At 46.7% G+C, this 22,687-nt stretch overlaps 1 protein-coding gene across 3 annotated transcripts; it reads left to right on the forward strand.

The window, feature by feature from the left end:
* The first annotated feature begins 1,452 nt into the window (after positions 1–1,452).
* Positions 1,453–19,341, forward strand: GJA5 (gap junction protein alpha 5). Of its 3 annotated transcripts, XM_044944454.2 has the most exons (3): positions 1,453–1,603; positions 12,719–14,771; positions 15,912–19,341. In XM_044944454.2, exon 3 carries the CDS (start codon positions 15,944–15,946, stop codon positions 17,021–17,023), a length of 1,080 nt encoding a protein of 359 aa, XP_044800389.1. In that variant the 5' UTR covers positions 1,453–1,603; positions 12,719–14,771; positions 15,912–15,943; the 3' UTR covers positions 17,024–19,341. The 3 variants fall into 3 exon arrangements, with proteins under 3 accessions (XP_044800389.1, XP_006051190.1, XP_006051193.1); XM_006051128.4 differs by lacking the exon at positions 12,719–14,771 and having other exon boundaries at positions 1,454–1,603; positions 15,912–19,033; XM_006051131.4 differs by lacking the exons at positions 1,453–1,603; positions 12,719–14,771 and adding an exon at positions 15,062–15,521.
* Positions 19,342–22,687: the final 3,346 nt, after the last annotated feature.

Here is a 22,687-nt window from a genome sequence, read left to right on the forward strand (position 1 = left end):
CCTGTCCAATTCTTTGCGACCCCATGGACTACAGCGCGCCAGGTTTCCCTGTCTTTCACTATCTCCTGGAGTTTGCTCAGATTCATGTCCATTGAGTCAGTGATGTCATCCAACCATCTCATACTCTGTTACCCCCTTTTCCTCCTGCCCTCAATCTTCCCCAGCATCAGGGTCTTCTCCAATGAGTCGACTCTTTGTATCAAGTGGCCAAAGTATTGGAGCTTCAGCTTCAGCATCAGTCCTTCCAATGAATATTCAGGATTGATTTCCTTTAGGATTGACTGGTTTGATCTCCTTGCAGCCCAAGGGACTCTCAAGAGTCTTCTCCAACACCACCAGTTCAAAAGCATCTATTCTTTGGCACTTAGGTTTCTTTATAGTCCAACTCTCACCTCCATATATGACTACTGGAAAAACCATAGCTTTGATTAGATGGACTTTTGTCTGAAAAGTGGTGTCTCTGCCTTTTAATACACTGTCTGGGTTTGTTATATCTTTCCTTCCAAGAAGCAAGCATCTTTTAATTTCACGGCTGCAGTCACCATCTGCAGTGATTTTGGAGCCCAAGAAAATAAAGTCTGTTATTGTTTCCATTGTTTCGCCATCTATCTGCCATGAAGTGATGGGACTGTATGCCATGATCTTAGATTTTTGAATGTTGAGTTTTAAGCCAGTTTTTTTCACTCTCCTCTTTCATCCTCATCAAGAGGCTCTTTAGTTCCTCTTCACTTTCTGCCTTTAGAGAGGTATCATCTGCCTATCTGAGGCTGTTGATATTTTCCCCCAAAATTTTGATTCTAGCTTGTGATATTATGTCTATATCCATATCTATATCCATATCTATATCCATATCTATCTCACCCCAATCCCGGTGCCTGACACATAAAAGTATTCTCTTTGCATTAGAGGAGGAGAGAGTGGTCCTGGGCAGTGGAGATGCCCTCTCCCTGTCCTTTGGAGCTTTCAGGTGACCCCTGGTGTCTATTCTGGGTGCTGGTGTTTGTGATTTGTGAGAGCATGTTTTCCGTGTTCAGCTCACTGATGTGGGCATAGTAAACATCCCCGAAAAACCTGCTCTGTGAATGCGCAGTCCATTTTTCTGACAACAGGAAAAGGATGGGGAAGAGGGATCTCTGGGGATAGTACCGGTTTTCCCATTGATGCCCCAGGAAAGCAGCTCGGCAGCGGGTAGGCAGACAAAGACTAGCACCACCGCACCACCGGCCTGAAGGAGAGAGGGCTAGCTTGAGGCGACAATGACAGGAGGAGGGCCGGGGGGAGGGGGAGGGCTCAGTCTCCTTCTGGGGAGAACGCTGTGTGGAAAGGCTGCAAGCAGGTCAAGGGGAGAAAACTTTTTAAATAAGCAAAGATCCTAGGAGCACAAAAGGGAGAGGGGAGGGAGAGATCCTGAGGGGGAAGTGGGAGGAGAGAGAAAGAGTAGGAAGAAGTGGGCGGAGGGAGGGTGACAGATAGCGATTAAAAAGAGGGTGGGAGAGGAGCGACTGACAGGCTGGAGAGCGGGGAAGAGTGGGCAGCGGAGGACAGGCGGCCAGAGAACCAAGAAGCCTACGGGAATTCCAGACAGGAGGAGGAGGAGAAGAAGGTAAGAGTAAACTTGGATTTTAAGAGCTAAAACTACCAATTGATGGGAAAGAGCCAGAGAGAAAGTCTTGAATTACAGGCTGATCACAACAAAGCTCTTTCTCTGCACCTGTGGGTTTCTCTCCTACCTCTCTCACCACCAGCCCCTATGATGGTCAGCTTTGGGTATATTAAAGAGGATGGCTTAGGAAGCAGCAGATAAATCACGTACTCGATTTAGAAGGAGCTGCAGAAACGCAAGTGGAGGGCCTCTGCCATCTGTCTACCTCTCACAGAGTCTCCATGCTCCAGGGGCATCTTCTAAGCAGGACACCAGGCCATTTCCAGGAACTTTTGTGAAGACTGGAATTGGCCCTTTAAAAACTCAAACGATCACTCTTTTGCGATGCTTTCTCTAGGCTTGGAATCTTTTGAAATGTTTCCACAGCATCTAGGAGAGTGTTTTGATTCCCCCCCCCCCCCCCCAAGGCATGTTGGATGGTTTAAAAATATTCCCTGCCTGGTTTCTTGTGGAGTATCATGTCCCTGCTGTACATTGTGAGCAATCTGGCCCCTCGTGCTGGAGGAAAGAGGCTGATGAGACCCAGAGAGAAAGCCCTGGAGAAGCACCCATGGGTGGTCTCCTTTCCTCCTGGGCACAGGGCAGGAAGGTTTCTGTTGGCCCCTTCATCTCCCTTTCAAGCATGTGGTGAAGGAACCAGGGCTCGGGGGGCCAAGAGACCTGGGTTCTATTGCACTGAGGGGCTTGTGATCTTGGACCAGACAATTCCCCTTCTGGGCCTCACTTTCCTCAGCTATAAGATGGAAGGTTTGAAGTAACAGGAGCCCTCTCATTACCGTCAGCAGTAATATTGTCCAAGGCTGAGATTCCTAAGCTCAAATGCACCTCAGAAGCACCACAGAAGGGAAGCCCGACAAAGGATTTGACATCCTTACTGCACCTTGGCTCAGTTTTTCCTTCATTCCTTCTCTCAATATCCCATCATAATGGAGGACTTCCTGGTTCTGACTCCTCAGCATCTCACTGAGCTGTTTTCTGAACACAGCTCTGGCACACAGGGTCCGACTGGCCTGAGACAAGAAAGGACACCAGGCAGGGAGTCAGGCGACCTGGGAGAGATCCAGTGACATTGGACAGAGAAGAGACCAAGGCCACCTCCATCTGCCTGGGGTGGTGGGCTCATGGCTAGGGACATAAGCTGGTATTTAGAAGCATCCCAGCCTGACTTTTACATCATCAGGCCAAGTGGCCTCCATCTCTTCCACCCACTGACCTGAGAGTCATAGGCCAGCCCAGCCCCTGACTTGCCGCTCACCAGGGACAGCTCTGAACCCGCCAACCTCCAGCCAGGGTCCCTAGGGCGCCACTGCTGTTCAGAGCCTGCTCCCCCTGCTGTCTCTCCAAGCCTTTTCCTCCCTTGCTGGCAGCCAAGGAGCAGCCCCAGCGACCACTGGCATACAGTAAACCATACCAGGACATGAGTTTCCTGGCTTCCAAACTGGCATCCTGGGGCGTCCCCTCCCCAGACACATGATGTTCACAGAGCCATGGCAGTAACACAACCGTGTTCCCTGCTTGGCCACTGCCTGGAATTCCAGAGATGTTCTTGCTGGGTTGTTGAAACTGGTTATTGTTCTTGTCTATTAGCTGCCTCACTCCTGTCCCTGACTCCAGATACTGCCCTGAAGTCCTAGGCCTTTAGAATTGGAAGTGGTCTCTTAGGTTTGCTTTGGCAAGTAAGGAAAACAAGGCTCAGAAAAGGGAAATGATTGTTGGAAACAACAGAGAGAGCCAGGGCCAGTGCAGTTGGGAGAACACCATACTCAGCTCACTCACACCACGGGCTCTTCTGCCTCCTATCCTTGGCTGTGTTTTCTGAGTTTCCATCCCCCCCAAACCTCCCTGCTTCTTGCATGTAAGTATCTGTACAATCCTGTTGCCTGGCAGTGGCACCACCGTCCACCTGCTCCTCTTCATCTCCGCCGGCTGGTTGGGGGCACCCGCAGTGGAGGCTCCTGGGCTCTCACAGCCAGCGGGGCTACCACAGGGCAGCCTGGCCTCATGAGTCCTGGCTGATCCCGCCTCTGGGACCAGCTGGTCAAAACAGAGCAGGGAGCCTGTCGGTGTGGATTAATCAGACAGGAACTAGAAGACTCACAGTCCTCAGGGTTAGGGAGACCCAGGGCCCAGGCTCTGTCATCTGTCCCAGGAAAGATCTCACCCACCTTGGAGTCCAGCAGTTCTCTGTGTCTGGGCTCCAAGACTGAATTGACTGAAGGAGAGAGATGCCCACTTTTTCAGGAAAACGTCAGGGCTCCTAGGAAATAAGCTGACTTCCCTTTCAATAGCCAGAAGTTTCTGGTTCCTGGCAAGGGACAGCTTGATGCCACTGTGTGAATCAATTGTTTCTGACATATTAGCAAACAGTGGGCAAGAAAAATTCAGCCTTTAGTAATCCACTCACCTTCATAAGGAAAGGGAGTCAGGAGGCCTCAGAATCAGAGGTACTGAAATAACACAGAAAGATCTTAGATTTTCTCTAATTCAGGGGCAGGGCAAAAGGAATCACATTTGGATTAGAATTTCAACTGTGTAAACCTTGGGGAAATGATTTAATGTCTTTGAGCCTCAGTTTCTTTATCTGTCCAAGTGAATACATACTTTCCTTGTAAAGTTTTATGAAGAGTAAATAAAATGATGTATTTTAAATGGCTACCATGCAGTAACTGCTCATCGAATGATAGAACAACAGAGGAGAATACAGGTCACCTGGTGCTCAGTCCAAATCTCTTGAATTGAGTCTCGTTTTAAGCAAAGGTCTTTCTATAGTGAAGGCTCACCATGACTTGAAATTCTGAAGGTACTGCCTGGTTTTTATGACCACAGATTTTTTTTTTTCCTCTGGGTCTACTTTTGCTGACCTCTAAGTTGGGAATTAGAAAATCTGGATTTGCCTCTTGACTTTGCCACTAATTTGCCAGATGATCACAACTGGGCAAGTCACAAATTCCCCTGATGCTCTAACAGACCTGGAAGGGCCTAAGAAATCATCCAGCTCAACCTCTTTGTTTTACCTATGAGTGAACTGAGGCTCAGGGAGAGGGAAGATCTTGTCTGGAGTCACAACCAAATAGCTGGAACCAGAAAGAGCCTGTCTTTTGAGGCTCTTGTCCACAGAGGATTTCTAGAAGCTGAATCCAACCTCGCATCTCCATGACTCAGAACTTTAGGAAGTGCAGGTGTAGTTAGGAGTCAGGATGCCTCTTCCCCTCAGATCACAGAGTACACAACCTCCTATTTCTCTTTCATGGAAAACTGAGTCACCTTCAAAGCTACCCTTGTGGATGTGCCTTTGGATTGGTAATTAGATTCCTAAGTGCTGCATCTCCTCAGAAAGAAGGAATTACATGAAGCACACATTTCATAATATGGACTCATGAGTCCATCTCCAGACCCAAAATCTTGAGTTAAAGGAAAGTTGGGAGGCAGGCTGGACCAATGATGAGTATAAATGGAGCATGATTGGAGTGGATCTCTACATGTCTCTTCCTCTCCTCCCACCACTCTTCTTTAAACCGTAACTGATGTAGAGTTAAATTAATATCCTTCCCATTGCCCATGTTTTCCTCACCTCTGACAGTCACCCTCCCCCACGTGGTAGCACATGGGGGCAGTCCTTGCTGAGTCCCTCTAGCCGGCCTGCTCACGTCAAATGCTGAGTCAAGTTGGCTCACTGGGTCATATTTGAGAGGAGTTTTTACTGGAAATGGCAGAAAACAAGGAACTACATCACTGAGTGGCTACTATGTGCCTATTATGGTTCTAGATGTTTCCACTTATTCACACACTGTTTAATCCCCATGAGGAAAGATTCCCTCTTTACAAATGAGGGAGAAATTGAGCGGTTATGTGACTTGCCTGAGGTCACACTACTAGGCAGTGATGGAGGCAGGCTCGAATCCCACTCTTCCGAGGAACCATGAGTCCTACCACCTAACTATTTCTGTTCCCATTGCTCTTGTTGCAATCTGACATCAATGGAACTCCGGCGCCTGCTGTTTGGCCAGCTGAGAACCCAGTGGTAGACAGTGTCGCAGCCAAGAGCATTTACTGGCTAAAAAAGGAAATAACTTTCTATATGTGATTTCTGGCCAAACGGTGGCAGATGCTGAGGAGTCTGGGAATCCTGACCACTGTGGGCTGAGGGCTCCATGTGATCATCAATTCTAGGAACAGCATATGCAAGGGATGGCCAGCCAATGAACCAGAGGCTAAAAGGAAAAACCCTGGGCCTCTTATGGGAAAGTGGGGAAAAGCCCTGCTTGTGGAGTTAAAACACTGGAGCTCCAGTCATGGCTTTGTCATCAGCTGTCAGTCCTGTCAGTCCTAAGGCCTCTTTGCTTTTCTTTCCCTTTTAGAGGCACAGAGAGAAAGGCAGGCTTTGAAGTCAGGTAGACCAAGTTCAAGTCTCCTACACAGCATTTGCTACTTGTGTGACTCTGTACAAGTTCTTTAAACTCTGAGTCTCGGTTTTCTCAGCTCTAAAATGGGATAATACTGCTTTCCTAGCAGGGCTAATGTAAGAGTTAGAAAGTGGACTTGTAAAATGCTTCACACGTGGAAAACACTCAGATAGTGGTTTCTGTTATTACTACCACTTAACTTCCCTGGACCCTGGTCTTCATCTTGGGTTGAGAAATAAGGGGTTGATTTTGATTGATCCCTAAATTCCTAGATTCCTTTTAGCTCTACTGTACTATGAATTGATGACAAGATGTTGGAAATAATAAAGCATTTCATAAATGTATTTTTCATTAATAGCCACATAAGTATCAATCAACCCCTTCTGGGATAATAAAGATCTCCCAATATTTCCTTGTAATTCAATATCTCCATTTGCCATTCCCTCCCATCCATTCCTTGTAAATATGTCTTCTAACATTTTAAGATTACTTATCCTAGCATAATGCTCTTTCTCTACTTTGCCTGCTCCCTTCTACCTCCTTGGCTTTGAAACAACTGTCGACCAGCAGGATCTCTGAATGGCCCACTCTGTCCTTGCCAGAATCAAATAATTAAATTTAAAGAGGAGTTAATTATCTGCCCTTGGCCAGAGTAAAAGGAAAACTAAAGTGATACTTAATCTCCTCCATCTGTCTCCTTCTCCCTCTCTCTCATTTCTAACTCCTCCTCCCCTCTCTAGAGATTAAGATTCAGGGGCGCAGGCCCCCTGGACTTATTCTGAGAAAGTTGCCCACACTGCCCAACTCAATGCTGCTGCTGCTGCCGCCAAGTTGCTTCAGTTGTGTCCGACTCTGGGCAACCCCATGGACGGCAGCCCACCAGGCTCCCCTGTCCCTGGGATTCTCCAGGCAAGAACACTGGAGTGGGTTGCCATTTCCTTCTCCAACGCATGAAAGTGAAAAGTGAAAGTGAGGTCACTCAATCGTGTCTGACTCCTAGCAACCCCATGGACTGCAGCCTACCAGGCTCCTCCACCCATGGGATTTTCCAGGCAAGAGTACTGGAGTGGGGTGCCATTGCCTTCTCCGCCCAACTCAATAGCCATAGGTATAGAATACATCTAGCTGGTTGCTTTCCCTGAGGCTGAAGTAGCTACCACAAATCTAAATCAAGAAAAGAATGAAAGTTCTAAATGTAAGAATTACCCTCAACCATGTACAAATCATCTCCCTAGTCTCATAGTTATTTCACAAACATCCCTGTGGCAGTTATCTTATGTAAAAGAGGCCACTCTTCAACCAGTAAGGATTTTCAAAGAAAGGAACTTCAGGTGATTTAGAATCTAGCATGGTTCTTAAGGCAGGAGCTCTGCTGTCAGAAAAGACAAGAGCTGGCTTTGATGCCAATTTCATCGCTTACCAGCAAGTCACCCTCAAGTGATCTTGCTCAAGTCTACCCCCACTGAAGCCTGTAAGAAGGGAACAGGGCCAGTCCCTACTTCCTCTGGTTGCTGTGAGAATCAAATGAGAAAATATATATCAAGAAACTTGCAGAGTATCTGGCACATAAAAGGGTCTCAAAAAGTGTTAGATTCTCTTTTTATTCTCACCTTTTTGTGTAACTCTGGGTAAACTAGCAAATGAAGCTGAGAATCTTCGAGGATAATAAAGATTAATGAGGTGGCTGATGATCAAGACCACTCTCTCCCGTAATTCTCCCTACAAGTCTATTTTAGGGAGAAACTATTGGGGGTGAAGGAAAATTAGAAAAATGTACAATCATAAGTAAGCTTCACAAGAGCTCTGAGATGATGGTTACAGTTGACACTTCACTTTATAAAGCCACCTTTGATATCTGGTGTAGCACTGAGGCTTATGGACACTTTCTGAACCGAGCTGCACTGACATGAGACTACGTCTAAGGCATCCTGTAAGTGACACCCTTTGGGTCTTTTTACGACAGAATTCTCTTCATTGGGAAGCAAGTCAACCCTGCCCTTGCCACATTCCACTGCATGGTGAGCGAAATTATAACATGGGCCCAGGGGATTATTATTACTATGAATAACAATCTTTATTGAGAACCAGAGGTCTGGTAGATACTATCCAGAACATGTGTCATTGTCCAGAATTAGACACAGACTCTGCAGAATGATCTTAAAATCTAATTTTGACAAACTTGGATGAGTTTCCCAGTAATCTGTGGGGAGGGGGCAGAGAAGAAATAGTCCGTGGTGACCAAGTCTCTTGCTGTAGACACACTCAGTGCTGTTCAGTTAAGTGGAGGGCTCCCTCATGGGCAGAAGGAAGGCTCATGGCTCTTCTTTCCCTGGTATCCCAGTCACCATCGTCACTGTGCAGGTGACCTTAGGTTGGCTTCCCAGGGAGCTGCCTCTACTGGCATTAGGTGTTTTGAGTGACCTGAATGCTGTCATTCATCCACCGTTGTTTCTAAAAAGTACACAAATCTGCCTATCAACTTCAGGGCACAATATTAAGCTTTAAGGGAAAAGAGAGGATAGAGAGATTTCAGGGGGAGGATCCAATGATGAATCATTATGGGGTTTATCTTCAAGGACAACTCAACTCAGGGTTGAGTTGAGAGATGATACAGAGTCAGCAGAGCAAATAATTCTCATTATGTGTGCGAAACTCAAGGTTTTACAATTAAACCCAAGCCCCAGCCCCTGAGGTGGGGACACAAATTTGTTGTTAAATAATATACTATAGTGGAGAAGGCAATGGCACCCCACTCTAGTACTCTTGCCTGGAAAACCCCAGGGATGGAGGAGCCTGGTAGGCTGCTGCCCATGGGGTTGTTAAGAGTCAGACACAACTGAGCGACTTCACTTTCACTTTTTACTTGTATGCATTGGAGACGGCAATGGCAACCCACTCCAGTGTTCTTGCCTGGAGAATCCCAGGGACGGGGGAGCCTGGTGGGCTGCCGTCTATGGGGTCGCAGAGTCGGATACGGCTGAAGCGACTTAGCAGCAGCAACAGCAGCAGCAGTATACTATAGACTTCCCTGGTGGTACTGTCAATTAGAATCTGCCTGCCAATGCAGGGGATTTGAGTTCGATACCTGGTCTGGAAGGATTCCACATGCTGCAGAGCAACTGAGCCCACGCACCACAACCATTGAGCCCACACTCTAGAGCCTGTGCTCCACAACAAGAAAAGCCACCACAATAAGAAGCCCTCGCACCCCAGCTAGACAATAGCCCCCATTCTCCACAACTAGAGAAAGCCCATATGCAGCAACAAAGACCCAAAACAACCAAAAAGAAATTAATTAATTAATGAAAAAATAACATATTGTAAGGACTGATATGTTTAGCTCCAGAGGACAGAACTAGAATCAACAAAAGAAAGAATTTTCAAGGCCTCCTCACACTAGCTTCTTACTCACTGGCAACACACCTTCCTGAGCAGGAGAGACGAAGGTGCAGTTTCTGCTATGTGCTGGGTGGCACTTGTCACCTGCAGCTTGCCTAGTTCGTGCTGTGGTCATGAATAAAGGACTGCAGTGAGCAGGATGACTACCAAGGGAAGGCTCTCACGTCCCCCACTCCACGTGGGGGCTGTGTCAGAGGTAATGCGACTTTATTACTAGACCAAACATTCTTCCCCCAATCACTAAGAAAGCATTTATTATGCACCAAATAAGAAAACCTAATGCAATAAAAATACTAAGTATTCACTTTGAGAAGTCTACTACCCATCTTATAGGGGAAGCTGTTAAATCCTTGAGGGCAGGAATCATGTCTAATCTGGGTTTTTGCTTGTTTGGCTAGCTGGGCTGTGCAGCATGTGGAATCTTAATTCTCTAACCAGGGAGCAAACCTGTGCCCCTTACGATGGGAGCATGGAGTTGTAACCACCAGACCACCGGGCAAGTCCCCTGATCTATTTATTAATTCAACAGATATTGAGTGCCTAGTCTTTGCCAGGCCTGGTACCTCTGAGGTATTATTTCAGTGCCGAGAATAATAGTAGACTCATAGTGCAGGTTAGCTGAAAGACAAGAAGCTTTTGGAGAACAAGGATAAGGCAGCATATAGGCCAGTGTGGGAGTATATCCCGACTGCTGGATGGTAATTTAGCATCTTCAGAGTTCAGGAGATATCAAAGAGCGCTGAGGTCAATTTGAGACAATGTCTCCATTTCCACTCAGAACGGTGGGGCAGAGAAAGAGGTGCTGACTATGAGTTTAGGTTAATTTGGGCTGCTCTAAATTGGTTTTCTTTAAAAACATTGGCTGTGTAGGGCGGCCTCAGTGCCAACATAAGGAGGAGCACTGGATTGGGAACAATACACTGAATTTTATTCCTAATCATATAATACATGAAGTGAAGGAGTAAAATGATGCTCACTTTGCACAGAAACCTTCCTTTGGCCCTTTCCGTCTTATCCAAGCACCACGTTACTGTTACCAAACAAGTTCCCTAATGACTTCTCCAAAAGTTTTGCTTTGTCCCACGATGTGACATGTTGAAAGAGGACATGGAAATTCTTGGAATAAAGAACGTTCTGGGTTGGGATGTTCTTGTCCAGGTTCTAGGGACTATCTCTTTTTGCCTTGGGGGCTTCAGAACTCATATCAGTTGCAAAGGGCTGTAGAATTCAACTATCCAGGGCTATACGAAGGGCCCAGGCCCCACCTGAGCCAGAGTCAACCTCCCATCTTATGTTTCCATCACTGTTGTTGCTTAGTCTCTAAGTCATGTCCGCCTCTGTGACTCCATGGAATGTAGCCCACCAGGCTCCTCTGTCCACATGATTTCCCAAGCAAGAATACTGCTGTGGGTTGCCATTTCCTTCTCCAAGGGATCTTCCTGATCCAGGGATCAAACCCAAGTCTCCTGCTGTGGCAGGAGGATTCTTTACCACCGAGCCCCAGGCCCCTGTATTTCCCTAATGTTAACACACATTGTGCTTTATTGCAATTATGCATTTGTTCTCTCTCCTTAATGAAGGAAAATAAAGGCAGTTCAGCTCAGTAAATGCGGGGATGCCATGCTTGTCTTTTTAGTTGTTGTATCTTCAGTGTTGTCCTCACTGAATGATGCCTGATAACTGGTAAGCATTCAATAAATGTATTAAATGAATGACTGAAAGGGAAGGACATCATAGGCTAAGAGAACATGAGAAGCCAAAATAAAGAGGTGATTTTCCCATTTAGATTACCACAGAGCATTAAGTAGAGTTCTCTATGCAATACAGTAGATTGTCATTAGTTATCTATTTTATTTATAGTACCAATAGTGTATATGTGTCAGTCCCAATCTTCCAATTGACCCCACCCACACTTTCCCCCCTCTTGATGTCTTTATGTTCGTTCTCTACATCTGTGTCTCTATTTCTTCTTTGCAAATAGATTTATCTGTACCATTTTCCTAGATTCCACATATATGCATTAATATATGGCATTTGTTTTTCTCTTTCTGACTTTACTCTGTATGATAGCAGAGTCTAACACAACATTGTAGAGCAACTACACTCCAATAAAAATTAAAAATAAAACAATACCAGCTATATAGGAAAAAAGATAAAGAGATGAGAAATTGTGGGTCATGAATATGTGTGTGGGGAGTTGTGTAGCTTAAGTATTGAGTATGTGAGGGGAACAGCAGAAATAGATAGGATGGGGACGGCTTCCCAGGTAGTGAAGTAGGTAAAGAATCCGTCTGCCAATGCAAGAGACGCAAGAGACACAAGAGACTCAGGTTCAACCCCTCGGTCAGGAAGATACCCTGGAGTAGGAAATGGCAACTCCCTCCAATATTCTTGCCTGGGAAATCCCATGGACAGAGGAACCTGGTGGGTTACAGTCCGTGGGGTCACAAAGAGTTGGACATGACTGAGCATACACGCACTGTGGAGGGCCTCAAGAGCAAGTTAAATAGTTTGAACTTTATAAACAGCAGGAAGCTAGTGAAGATCACAGACAAAGCAGTGGCGTATACTACCATTTGTATTTGATAGAGTTTATTCGTGGCATGGACAGCTTCCTTCACCCTCCTAACACACTTCCTGCCAAGAAATAGATAATAATCTACAAAGTATATTGTGTGCTATTCACCCAGAAAACTCAATGAGTATCTCATCTACAAGTTTCTTTGGCTGAGGTTGTAGGGGGCCCAAAGACACCCAGAGGAGTCAGGAAATTGACTTTAGCCAGGGAACTTTCCTATTATAAGCTGAGCAGCTTGTACATAACAGCAATGTGAAGTTTCTCTGACCTTGTCTGAGTCATCCAAGAAGTTACAGATGAGAGGTGTTTCACCCTATATGCTGCCACCAGGGCTCCCAGGTCTGCCTCAGTCCACACCTCCTCAGTTAGTTAGTTTCTGTTGTTCTCTCCCAATGAGGCTTCCCCAGAGGCTCAGGGGTAAAGAACCCACCTGCCAGTGCAGGAGACGTGGGTTTGATCCCTGGGTCACGAAGATCCCCTGGAGAAGGAAATCGCAACCCATTTCCTTATTCTTGCCTGGGAAATCCAGGGGACAGAGGAGCCTGACAGGCTACAGTCCATGGGGTTGCAAAAGAGTCGGACACGACTTAGTGACTAAACAACAGCAAAGATTGTCTTTCTGATATTCTATCAAGACTGCATTCCTTTCTGGTACCTGTGCTTTACTTCTTCCAGGTGGGACCCCTTGGACCACAAATGAGGGAGTCAGCAGGCAAGCCTCCTGGCAGACCAGACCAAAGCATCACATTCTTTGCCTTGAACTATTTTTATACATCCTTGGGGACTTGCAAGGAATGAATGACAGTGCCAGAAGATCAAGGGAAAAGTCTTCAGGGATGGAGGAGAGTTTGAAAAACTTGCCCTGGAAGAATATACATCTGTTTCGTTTCTTTTTCATTAACCTTTCTCTTTCTCTCTGGCTTTCTGCCCTTCTTCTCCTCTGTTTCTCTCTTCTGCTTGATAATTCACATCTCTGCACCTTCCACTTTCTCTTATTTTTGTCTTTCCCCACCACTTTCCTTGCTAGAAATGGCTGCCTTTTATTTGGTTCTTATATTCTGAGTACTGTGTGAAGTGCTTTTTATGTATCCCCTCATAATACTTGATGAGCTAAATAACAGTATATCCATTTTGCATGGGAGGAAATTGAGACATAGTTCCAGTAACTTCTCCAAGCTCAGCAGATACTCACAAGGATTTGAACTCCACTTAACTAACCCCCAAACGGACTTCCCTGAACTGTTACAGTCTCTTTCCCCCTATTTCCATCACCCCTTTGTCTTTTCCCTCTTTTTAATCCTTCTCCTCCACTTCTCTCCCTCCCTTCTCTCTGACACTCGCCACATCCTGGCCTCTGCATGTGTGCTGATGGCCCTGAAGGTGCTGAACACTGTGCACGCGCCCAGAAGGGATCATAGACCATTCAAAGTCTTATCTAATCAGCTATTTGCCTTTTGGAAAAACATGCCACAGTTTTCCACTTTGGGAGGGGGCCCTCAATCATGTGAGGAAAAGGGCAGATGTCTGGTTACAAACCAGAGGAAAGGTCTCAAGATTTGGAAGGGTCTTTGATATGAAGGCGAACAGAGATAAGGTCCTTTCTGCTTACTCACGGACCCTTTCATTCCCAGGGACTCTGTGTACTCTCAGGGTTGGGGAGTGGAGTGCTGGGGGAAGACAGAGCCAAGAGGCTGGTCTCTGTCAAGATATCAACTCAGAAGCCAAAGCCTGGACCATGAAATATGGTCCTGTCCTTCCTTCCTCTTATGCATAAGAACTGGAACTGGGATAGGATAGGGGGCATGCTGGCAACAAAGATGTGAAGGTTAAGGTTTGAACTTGACAACCTCTAAAGTCCCATCAGAGTCTGAGGTTTTAAGATTCCAAGAAGGGAATATTTATCTTCAGCTCCCTCCTTTTTTTGTTTTTCATTAGGACTGGTTGATTAAAGGCTTAAGCCATACGAACATTTATTGCTCATCAAGTAAAAATTCTGGACATAGAAGAGTCAAGAGTTGATTCAGAAGCCTTGGGGCACCGGTTGCATTTCTGAGACTCCCTGGGCAGCTTCAGGCATCTTGACTCACACAACCTGTCCACAGGCAGTCGTGGGGGTGAAGAGGACTTCAAGGGAGGCTCTCTCTGTTTACTGGGGGATGGAAAACATTTTCTAGAGCACTCCCTCCACATTAGACCCTCCCCACCTCACCTCACAGAGCAAAACTAACTGCAGTGAAGGCTGAGAAAGTGATAGCTGACCTTCTTATCCTGCTAATGGACACAGGCAAAGAATAGGGGATTGGTTTGCCACGAATAGGAAACATCAGTGCCTGCCACCCGCTCCTTCATTCATTCAACTAAGATTTACTAAGCCCCGACTCTGGTCTAGGTGATGATGGTACAGAGGAAAAGGCAAGTCCTGTTCTCAAGGAGCTCCTACTGGAAGAACATAGACAGGAAGAGGATCACAAGATGTTAGGAGAGGACTGAGTATCCTCAGGGTCAGTGCAGAGCTGAAGATATTCAGCTTGAGGAAGCAGGGAGGGCTGGAGAAGCAATGACTGGGTTCAGTTTTGAAGAGTATATAGGATTCAGCTAGGGGTGAGGAAACATGTAGGAGGTGATTGGGAGGAAAGCATTCAAGAATCTTTCAGGAACTGGCATGCTGGGGACCAGCAGGAAATGAGGCTGATGAAATATGCAAGGACCTGATGAGGGAAGGTTCTAGGTGAGACTTAGAGGTTTGGGGCATTTATTCTGGATGTGAGGTGGGCAGGTCTGGGGGTGGATGCCTTCTGTATGTAGAAGGACAAGCTGAAAGGCACAGCTGGAATGGTTGCACTGCAATGAGGAGTAGATCAGCACTAGCAGCTGCTCACCAGCTGGGGGAACCTGAGAAACCTCTGAATGTCTTCTTTGTGTTGCTGTGCTTAGTTGCCCAGTCAGGTGTGACTCTTTGCGACCCCATGGACTATAGCTGCCCCCCACCCCCTCACCGACCCAGGCTCCTCTGTCCATGGGGATTCTCCAGGCAAGAGTACTGGAGTGGGATACTATGCTGTCCTCCAGGGGACCTTCCCAACTCCGGGATCAAATCCAGGTCTCCCACATTGCCAGCAGATTCTTTACCATCTGAGCCACCTTTGCCGCCTCCCAGAAGATCTGACCCATGCTGCAAGGCTCCGATTGCTAGAAAATGCTTCCTGAGGAGCCAAATTTGCTACTCCCACCCTCTTTTTTCTCTACCACCTAGTTCTACCTGTTGAAGTCAGAAAAATATTTTTTACCCAACAGCCATTCAACCATATGGAACATGTGAGCTATGATTTACAGCATATCACACACCTCATCTCATTTAACCCTCAAATCCTCTGGTGTAGCTATTCCCATTTTACAGACAAGGAAAGAGACTCAGTGAGGCAAAAGTCCAGAGTCACACTTGCAGATTCCTGTCCTACACTACTCCAATATTTCACAGGTGAGGTCCGTGAATATCTGTATCAGAATAACTGAGGCTGCTTGCTGCAAATCAAGATTCCCTCGGGGGCCAACCCAGACCTCCCGGAGTAGAATCTCTGGAGGTAAAAGCACAGGATTCACACACATTTTAACACACATCTCAGTTGATTTCTAGATCCATTAAAGTATGGGAATCATACTCTAATCTTGCAATCAGGAGTCCTTTGAGTCTTCTCTTTCATTTTTGCTGGGCATGGGAGAGAAGGAGAGCCTTTCAGGTGAATCTGATTTTTAAGTTGCCTTTCTTAAGGAACGCATTGGTTTGGGTCAGTGGAATCACAGGGCATGATCGGACTTCTCAGACATTCGCAGAACCATCCCTCTGTTTCTCTCTCTGCCCCATTGGCAGGAGTCTTGGCGCCTGTCTTCTGCTGAGCCAAGATGGGTGACTGGAGCTTCCTGGGAGAGTTTCTGGAGGAAGTACACAAGCATTCCACGGTGATCGGCAAGGTCTGGCTCACAGTCCTCTTCATATTCCGCATGCTGGTGCTGGGCACAGCTGCTGAGTCATCCTGGGGCGATGAGCAGGCTGATTTCCTCTGTGATACGATGCAACCTGGTTGCGAGAACGTCTGCTATGACCAAGCCTTCCCCATCTCCCACATTCGCTACTGGGTGCTGCAGGTCATCTTCGTCTCCACGCCCTCGCTGGTGTACCTGGGCCACGCAGTGCACATGGTGCGCGTGCAGGAGAAGCGGAAGCTGCTCCGGGAGGCTGAGAGGGCCAAAGAGGCTCGGGCCGCCGGCTCCTATGAGTACCCGGTGGCTGAGAAGACAGAGCTGTCCTGCTGGGAAGAAGTGAATGGAAGGATTGCCCTCCAGGGCAGTCTACTTAACACCTACGTCTGCAGCATCCTGATCCGCACCACCATGGAGGTGGCCTTCATTGTGGGCCAGTACCTCCTCTACGGGGTCTTCCTGGACACCCTGCATGTCTGCCGCAGGAGTCCCTGTCCCCACCCCGTCAACTGCTATGTGTCCCGGCCCACGGAAAAGAATGTCTTCATTGTCTTTATGCTGGCGGTGGCCGGACTGTCCCTTTTCCTCAGCCTTGCTGAACTTTACCACCTGGGCTGGAAAAAGATTAGGCAGCGATATGTCAAGTCCCAGCCAGGCGTGGGTGAGTGCCAGCTTCCTGGCCCCTCGGCCGGCAGAGTCCAGAGCTGCACACCACCCCCTGACTTCAATCAGTGCCTGGAGAATGGCCCTGGGGGGAAATTCTTCAGTCCATTCAGTAACAAGATGGCCTCCCAGCAGAACACAGATAACCTGGCCACAGAGCAGGTGCGAAGTCAGGAGCAGATTCCGAGAGAAGGCTTTATTCACATCCGTTATGCCCAGAAGCCCGAGGTACCCAATGAAGGCTCCCCAGGACCCAGCCTCCCCCACGGCTACCAGAGTGACAAGCGCCGTCTCAGCAAGGCCAGTAGCAAGGCCAGGTCAGATGACCTGTCGGTGTGACCTCCAGTGTGGGAGAACCAGATGGGAACAGAGGAACTCAGAGAGAGTAGGCATGTCCTTTCTGACTCCATCTCTTTCATTCTCACCACTGCTATGCTATTTTTGGACTCTGGGTCTCAATGACATTGCTCATTCTTCCCAGAAGATGTTAGCAGGTCTTTGTGGATGTGGTCAGAGACATAGCTATCTGTCCAGGCTGCTGTCTCTTCCCCATCATCCACCCAGAATCCTCAATGAAGCCTTTCAGATTACTCTGTGAATGGGATGGAAGAAGGGAGGGGATCACAGCAAATCTGGCCTGGAAGGGATAGCCAGAGGGATAGGATGACTCTACACAACAGCCACACAGCAGATGGATTCTCTAGGTCCTTCTGACTTCCTTGATCTGAACACCCTTCCTTCAGCAAGAAAGAGCCCAAAGTTCCCAATCCAACAATGAGCATGAGTCAAGGAACGTGCGTCGGATGTGCTCTTGTGTGTATTGTCTCCTTGGACCATACCTTGGAGTGGTGGTGAGGTTGCCATGGTCTGCCCTTGGCTGCCCCTCCCTCTGTCCAGTCTTACTTAAAAAGAAGTCCTTGGAACTCGACCAGCAAGCTCAACTTTACAAGTGCCTTGGTATGCACCTCTGGCAAATGTCTCACCTTGGTGATATTGCAGCCTTTCCTTCTGCCAGGGTGTGCAACCAGCCCCTGGGGCTGGAAAGCTCTCCCGGGGTCACCGTACACACAATTCCACTGGAATTCCTGCCACCACCAGGCATCCTGCAGCTCTTTTACAGTTCAAACTGGTGATAGACCCCATCCCTTCCATTCCCCCCTTGGCAGTCCCTCGAGTGCTCCCCTAAACACCTTATTGACCAGAATGCCCAAGAAGCCATTGTCCTCTCTTGAATCCTGACCAGTTCACCAGCCATGGAGGCCAGTGAAATTTCCCTAGGTCTAATGAAAACAAAGAGGGCATTGTGCTTCTCAGATTCCCCTTGGGAAAAAGAATAATTCTGTTGTGAAGATAGAAATAAAAAAGGAGAAAAAATGCTGAAAAACTATTTTTCCCTCCTGTTTGCTTCCCTTGCTGACTGCCAACTTAGAGTGCCAAGAGGAGGTGTGAGGACAACTATGGAGGCCCCCAGATTTCCCTTTCCCTGGAGTATTTAGCAGGGGCATGAAAGCAGTAAGGGAATCTCCAGTTCTCTTGGCAGGGCCCTTGTTTAAGAGCACAGAGATGCCTGTGTCTTCCCAGTGCTCCCAAAGAAACTGCCAAAAGCAGTGGGGATGGCAGAAAAGCTGTGTCTTCCCAGGGACTGGCCAGGTTTCTCTCTTCAGTCCATCCATAATGGGTGGTTGCCACTTTGGATGAAGATAAATGATGCTCAGAATTGGATGCTGAAACTTATAGGGAGATGATTACTTTTTAAAATGCATGTGTGTTTGTGTGTGTGTGTGTGTGTGTATGCTGATAAAGTGGGTGAAGGGGAGGGGAGTCCTGAAATAAGGAAAGAATATCTTAGAGACACTTGTGTTTTCCTGCTTTCCTCTGATGCCCGGCAGAGGGCCGAGACTCACTGTTTTCAGTGTCATCAACCTAAAGATATAGGCATGAGAGGCCTGGATAGAGGAGGTTGAAGGCTCAGAAGGAGGCTCAGCCTCTGCCCCACCTGCCCATCTCTGGGCCCCTCTGCTGAGACTTGAATGCTATTGGTGGGGAGAGAGAAGGATGTGGGCAGAGAGGTGGAGGAAACTGACTGGGATGCCATTTAGGGAAGAATGATTGGTTATCCCAGATCCCTGGAGGGAACACCTTTTAATCTATTGTCTGGCACTGGCATTAAGACTCTCCAAAACAAAACAAGACTGTCTTTCCCATTATCTCTCAAGTGTGTTTGTTTTATGAAATAAGTGTTCTTGGGTTAGAAATTCTATGAGATCAGTCCTTCATGAAGGGGCTTTCAGGAAGGAAAAAGGAAATAATATGTGTAGTTTGTCCAAATAAAGTCTGGCCCTCCATGTATCTCTTCTTTGTGTCCCTTTCATGGTATGACTATAAGATAGAGGTAGCAGACTTGGTAGGGGAGGGGAGCACTTGATCAATATTGCAAAGGGCTTTGGAATCACACATGCTAGTGTGAAAATTGCAGCTGCTGATTTACAACTGGACTCCAGCAGGCTACTTAATCCCTGAAGCTTGGTTTCCTCATCTGTAAACTGAACCTAGTAATATCTCCCTCACAGGTTGTTAAATGAGATAGTGTTTGTAAAGAGTTCAGCAGGGTGCCTGGGAAATCATAGTCTGTCATTAAATTACAATTATTGCTATTATCTTCATTATTTTTGCTATTATATTGACTACATAGAATTTGGAAACCTGGGATGTTCAGGAATGATTCCAGAACTTGCCATTATGGAGCTCACAGTCTGCTTAAGATGGTTAAACTAAATTACATAAAGGAAACAAAAGAGAATGAAATAGAAATTCATTAATGACCAATTCTAGGAACTATAACGCTCTAAGAAGTGATCCACATGAAAAAAGCTACATTAGAAGAGGAGATACCTGACTTGGACTTAAGGAGTGGCTAAGGCTTTAGGAAAGTGAAGACCTCAAAAATGACTCAGTGAAATAGGCCTGTGCGTGTAAGTCACTCAGTCATGTCTGACTCTTTGCAACCCCATGGACTGTAGCCCACCAGGTTCTTCAGTCTATGAGATTCTCCAGGCAAGAATAACTAGAGTGGGTAGCCACTCCCTTCTCCAGGGAATCTTCCCAACCCAGCGATTGAACCCAGATTTCCTGCATTGCAGGTAGATTCTTGACCATCTGAGCCACCAGGGAAGCCTGTGAAATTGGCCTGAGAACCCGAGTCTCCTACATTGCAGGTGGATTCTTTACCACTGAGCCACCTAGAAAGCCCGAAAGTGAAATAGGCCTGATATTGGGCTTTCCAGGTGGCTCAGTGGTAAAGATTCCACCTGCAAAGTAGGAGACTCGGGTTCAATCCCTGGGTTGGGAAAAATCCCCAGGAAAAGGAAATGGCAACCCACTCCAGCATCCTTGCCTGGGAAATCCCATAAACAGAGGAGCATGGTAGGCTACAGTCCATGGCGTCACAAGAGTTGGACATGACTTAACAACTAAACCACCACCACCATCCCCATTTTACACTTGGAAGCTGAGTTCCAGGAATGTTCCCTGATAGTGTTCATCTTCTCACTGGCCTCTTTGATTGGGATCACATCTCTTTGGAAGAGGAAAATGCTTCGTGCTAAAAAAAAAAACAAGAGTCCAGGGATCACCCAGTCCCTCACCAGCAAATGGGTGCCATTTCCTAGACAAAGAACCAAAGGCTGGGAAAAAGCAAGCAAGTATTATCTGAACTACCAACTGGTCTATCAGGGCAGGGAAGCTCTTTTAAAGAGGGGTTACAAAGAGCTCGTAGACACATCTTGCAACACCACTGTTGAGACTCAAGTGTGTACCTGGCACCAGAAGTACCTGAGCAGCTCAGCTGGAAAAAGCACCTGGGATCCATTTTTTTCTTCTAGGGAAAAAAAAAAAAGTTAATCTCATGGTTTTATAAACATGGCTGTTAACATTTGACAGTTTATGTTACACCAAGACTTCAAAAGCCAGGGGACTTATTTTATAGGGAGTAGGATTTCATCCTCACATATCTATTCTCATTTTACTTCCTTTCTGCCTCTAAATGTTCACCACTAAAGAGGTAAGCTGAGCATAATATAATGAACACACATTCGGTTGTAGGTCCCTCCAGGCCCCTTTCCTTACTTTCCTTTCTCCAGTGCCAGTTAAGACCACTAGTGTTTCATTCTTATGGCTAAAGTGTTGAGGTGGTTAGTGCTAGTAACACTCTTATGAAGAATTGTAGTATGAATTAGTTTTTCCAGGTTTTTTCTTGATAGCAAACTTTGATAGCAGAGGGAAAAACAAAAGAGCACTAGGCACTTGGCAGATGTCTTGAAGATTGGCTTTCACGATGTGGAAATGAAGAGTGGAGCGAGGCTGGAGAAGGGAGCCAAAGATAAGCTGCCACTTCCCAGTCCCCAGTAGATGCTGGAAGCCCCTGAAGCCCATCCATGTATTGGCCCTTACTGTCCATATGGTGAACAAACGAATTTACAAATGACAGCTATGTAAGTAGAATAGAATCGATGGTTTATCCTCAGTGGCCACCTGATGATCATCAGAGATGGGTATGGTCTATAGTTTTTTATTGTCATTTCAATTGGAAAAGAGGAAAACTTGAATTCAACAAATATTCATTGAGTACCTACTTTGAGCTGGCACTCTTTTGGGCTTTAGGAATACAGTTTTACAAAATAGACATGGTTCCCTCCTTTTGGAGCTTAAAACCTAGTGGGGAAGACTCTCTCAAATAAGCAAGTGAACAAAATAATTACAAATTGTGATAAGTGCCTAGAAATAAACAGACTGGGTGGTGGTGGGGGTGGGGAGCTAACAAAGGTGGGGAAGTTTCTAATTTCTAAGAAATTAGAAAACATAAACTAAATGAAATGGGAACAGTGAATATGAAATAGAAAAAGTGAAACAAACTAGATACAAGTAAAAGATCCTCATATAGTCCATATAGCTATCAGATAGGATGGGCGGAAGGTCCTTTCTGAGGAGGTAATGTTGAGGCTGAGATCTGACAGCTGAGAAGAAGCCAGTCCGTGATGAGTAGGACAAGAACCCAGGTAGGGGAAACTAAATTACTTCCAGGAAACCCCAGAATCCAGCTGTCCCTGACCGCAATCTGATCCAACATTTTTGAAAGACACAGAATTCAAACAGCACCTGGATAGCACCTAAAGCAAGACTGTTTGGCACCAACTGCTGCAAAACACAGCCAAGCCTCAAGGGACAGAGAAGTCTTTTTACTCAAAGAAGCAAAAGGAACATATAAAAGGTCTTAATTAAATATATGTTGTTAACATTCTAGAAAGCTCCGTTTGATGCTACAACTATTATTTCCACCAATATCAATTCTTGTAACACACTTGGGGCCTGCTAAACTAGGCCTGTTCCCTAGAGGCCACAGAAACTGGTGGGCGCAAGACTGTGTCTGGAGGGGCTGGGAAGGAGCCAGCAAGGCGTGGTCCAGAGGAGCCTTGGCATCGCAGGAATCAAAACAGCAAAACATCAAGTGCACAGAGAAGGGGAAGTGAGAGGGAGGGTAGCACATCTGCAGGGAAGCCAGGCTACAGGAGTCGTGCAAGACACCAGGCAGACAGGCATGCTGGGGACATCTCTCCACTGGATCTGGACTTGGAACTTTACCTCCAGACTCAGAGGAGGGAGTTGACATGGGCAAAGCAGAGCTTCATCCTCGGGGCTGGATCACTAGGCGGAGCACCAGGCCAGTGTCTTGGACAGAGTACAAGGTGGGTGCCCATTATCAGAATTACTAAGGTGCTGATAAAGTCATTGCCAGTAATATGTGTGATTTAATAGATGCCTTTGAAACCTTAAACCATAGGAATGACCGATTGAGACTTCCAGGCTCCCCATCAAGCATGATGGTGGATGGGGAGATGATTTTGGGCACGGAACTTAGCATTGGTCTGAAATCGCCCCAAGTTGGCATCTACTTCCTTCACCTGCATGTAAGGCCAGCATAGCGCTGGGGAAGTTGTGACCTGGACA

This window comes from Bubalus bubalis, chromosome 6 (assembly GCF_019923935.1).
Source record: "Bubalus bubalis isolate 160015118507 breed Murrah chromosome 6, NDDB_SH_1, whole genome shotgun sequence".
Lineage (NCBI taxonomy): Eukaryota > Metazoa > Chordata > Mammalia > Artiodactyla > Bovidae > Bubalus > Bubalus bubalis.

Coding starts and splice junctions, on each gene's coding strand:
- GJA5 (XM_044944454.2), top strand. CDS start 15,944: ATGGGTGACTGGAGCTTCCTGGGAGAGTTTCTGGAGGAAGTACACAAG.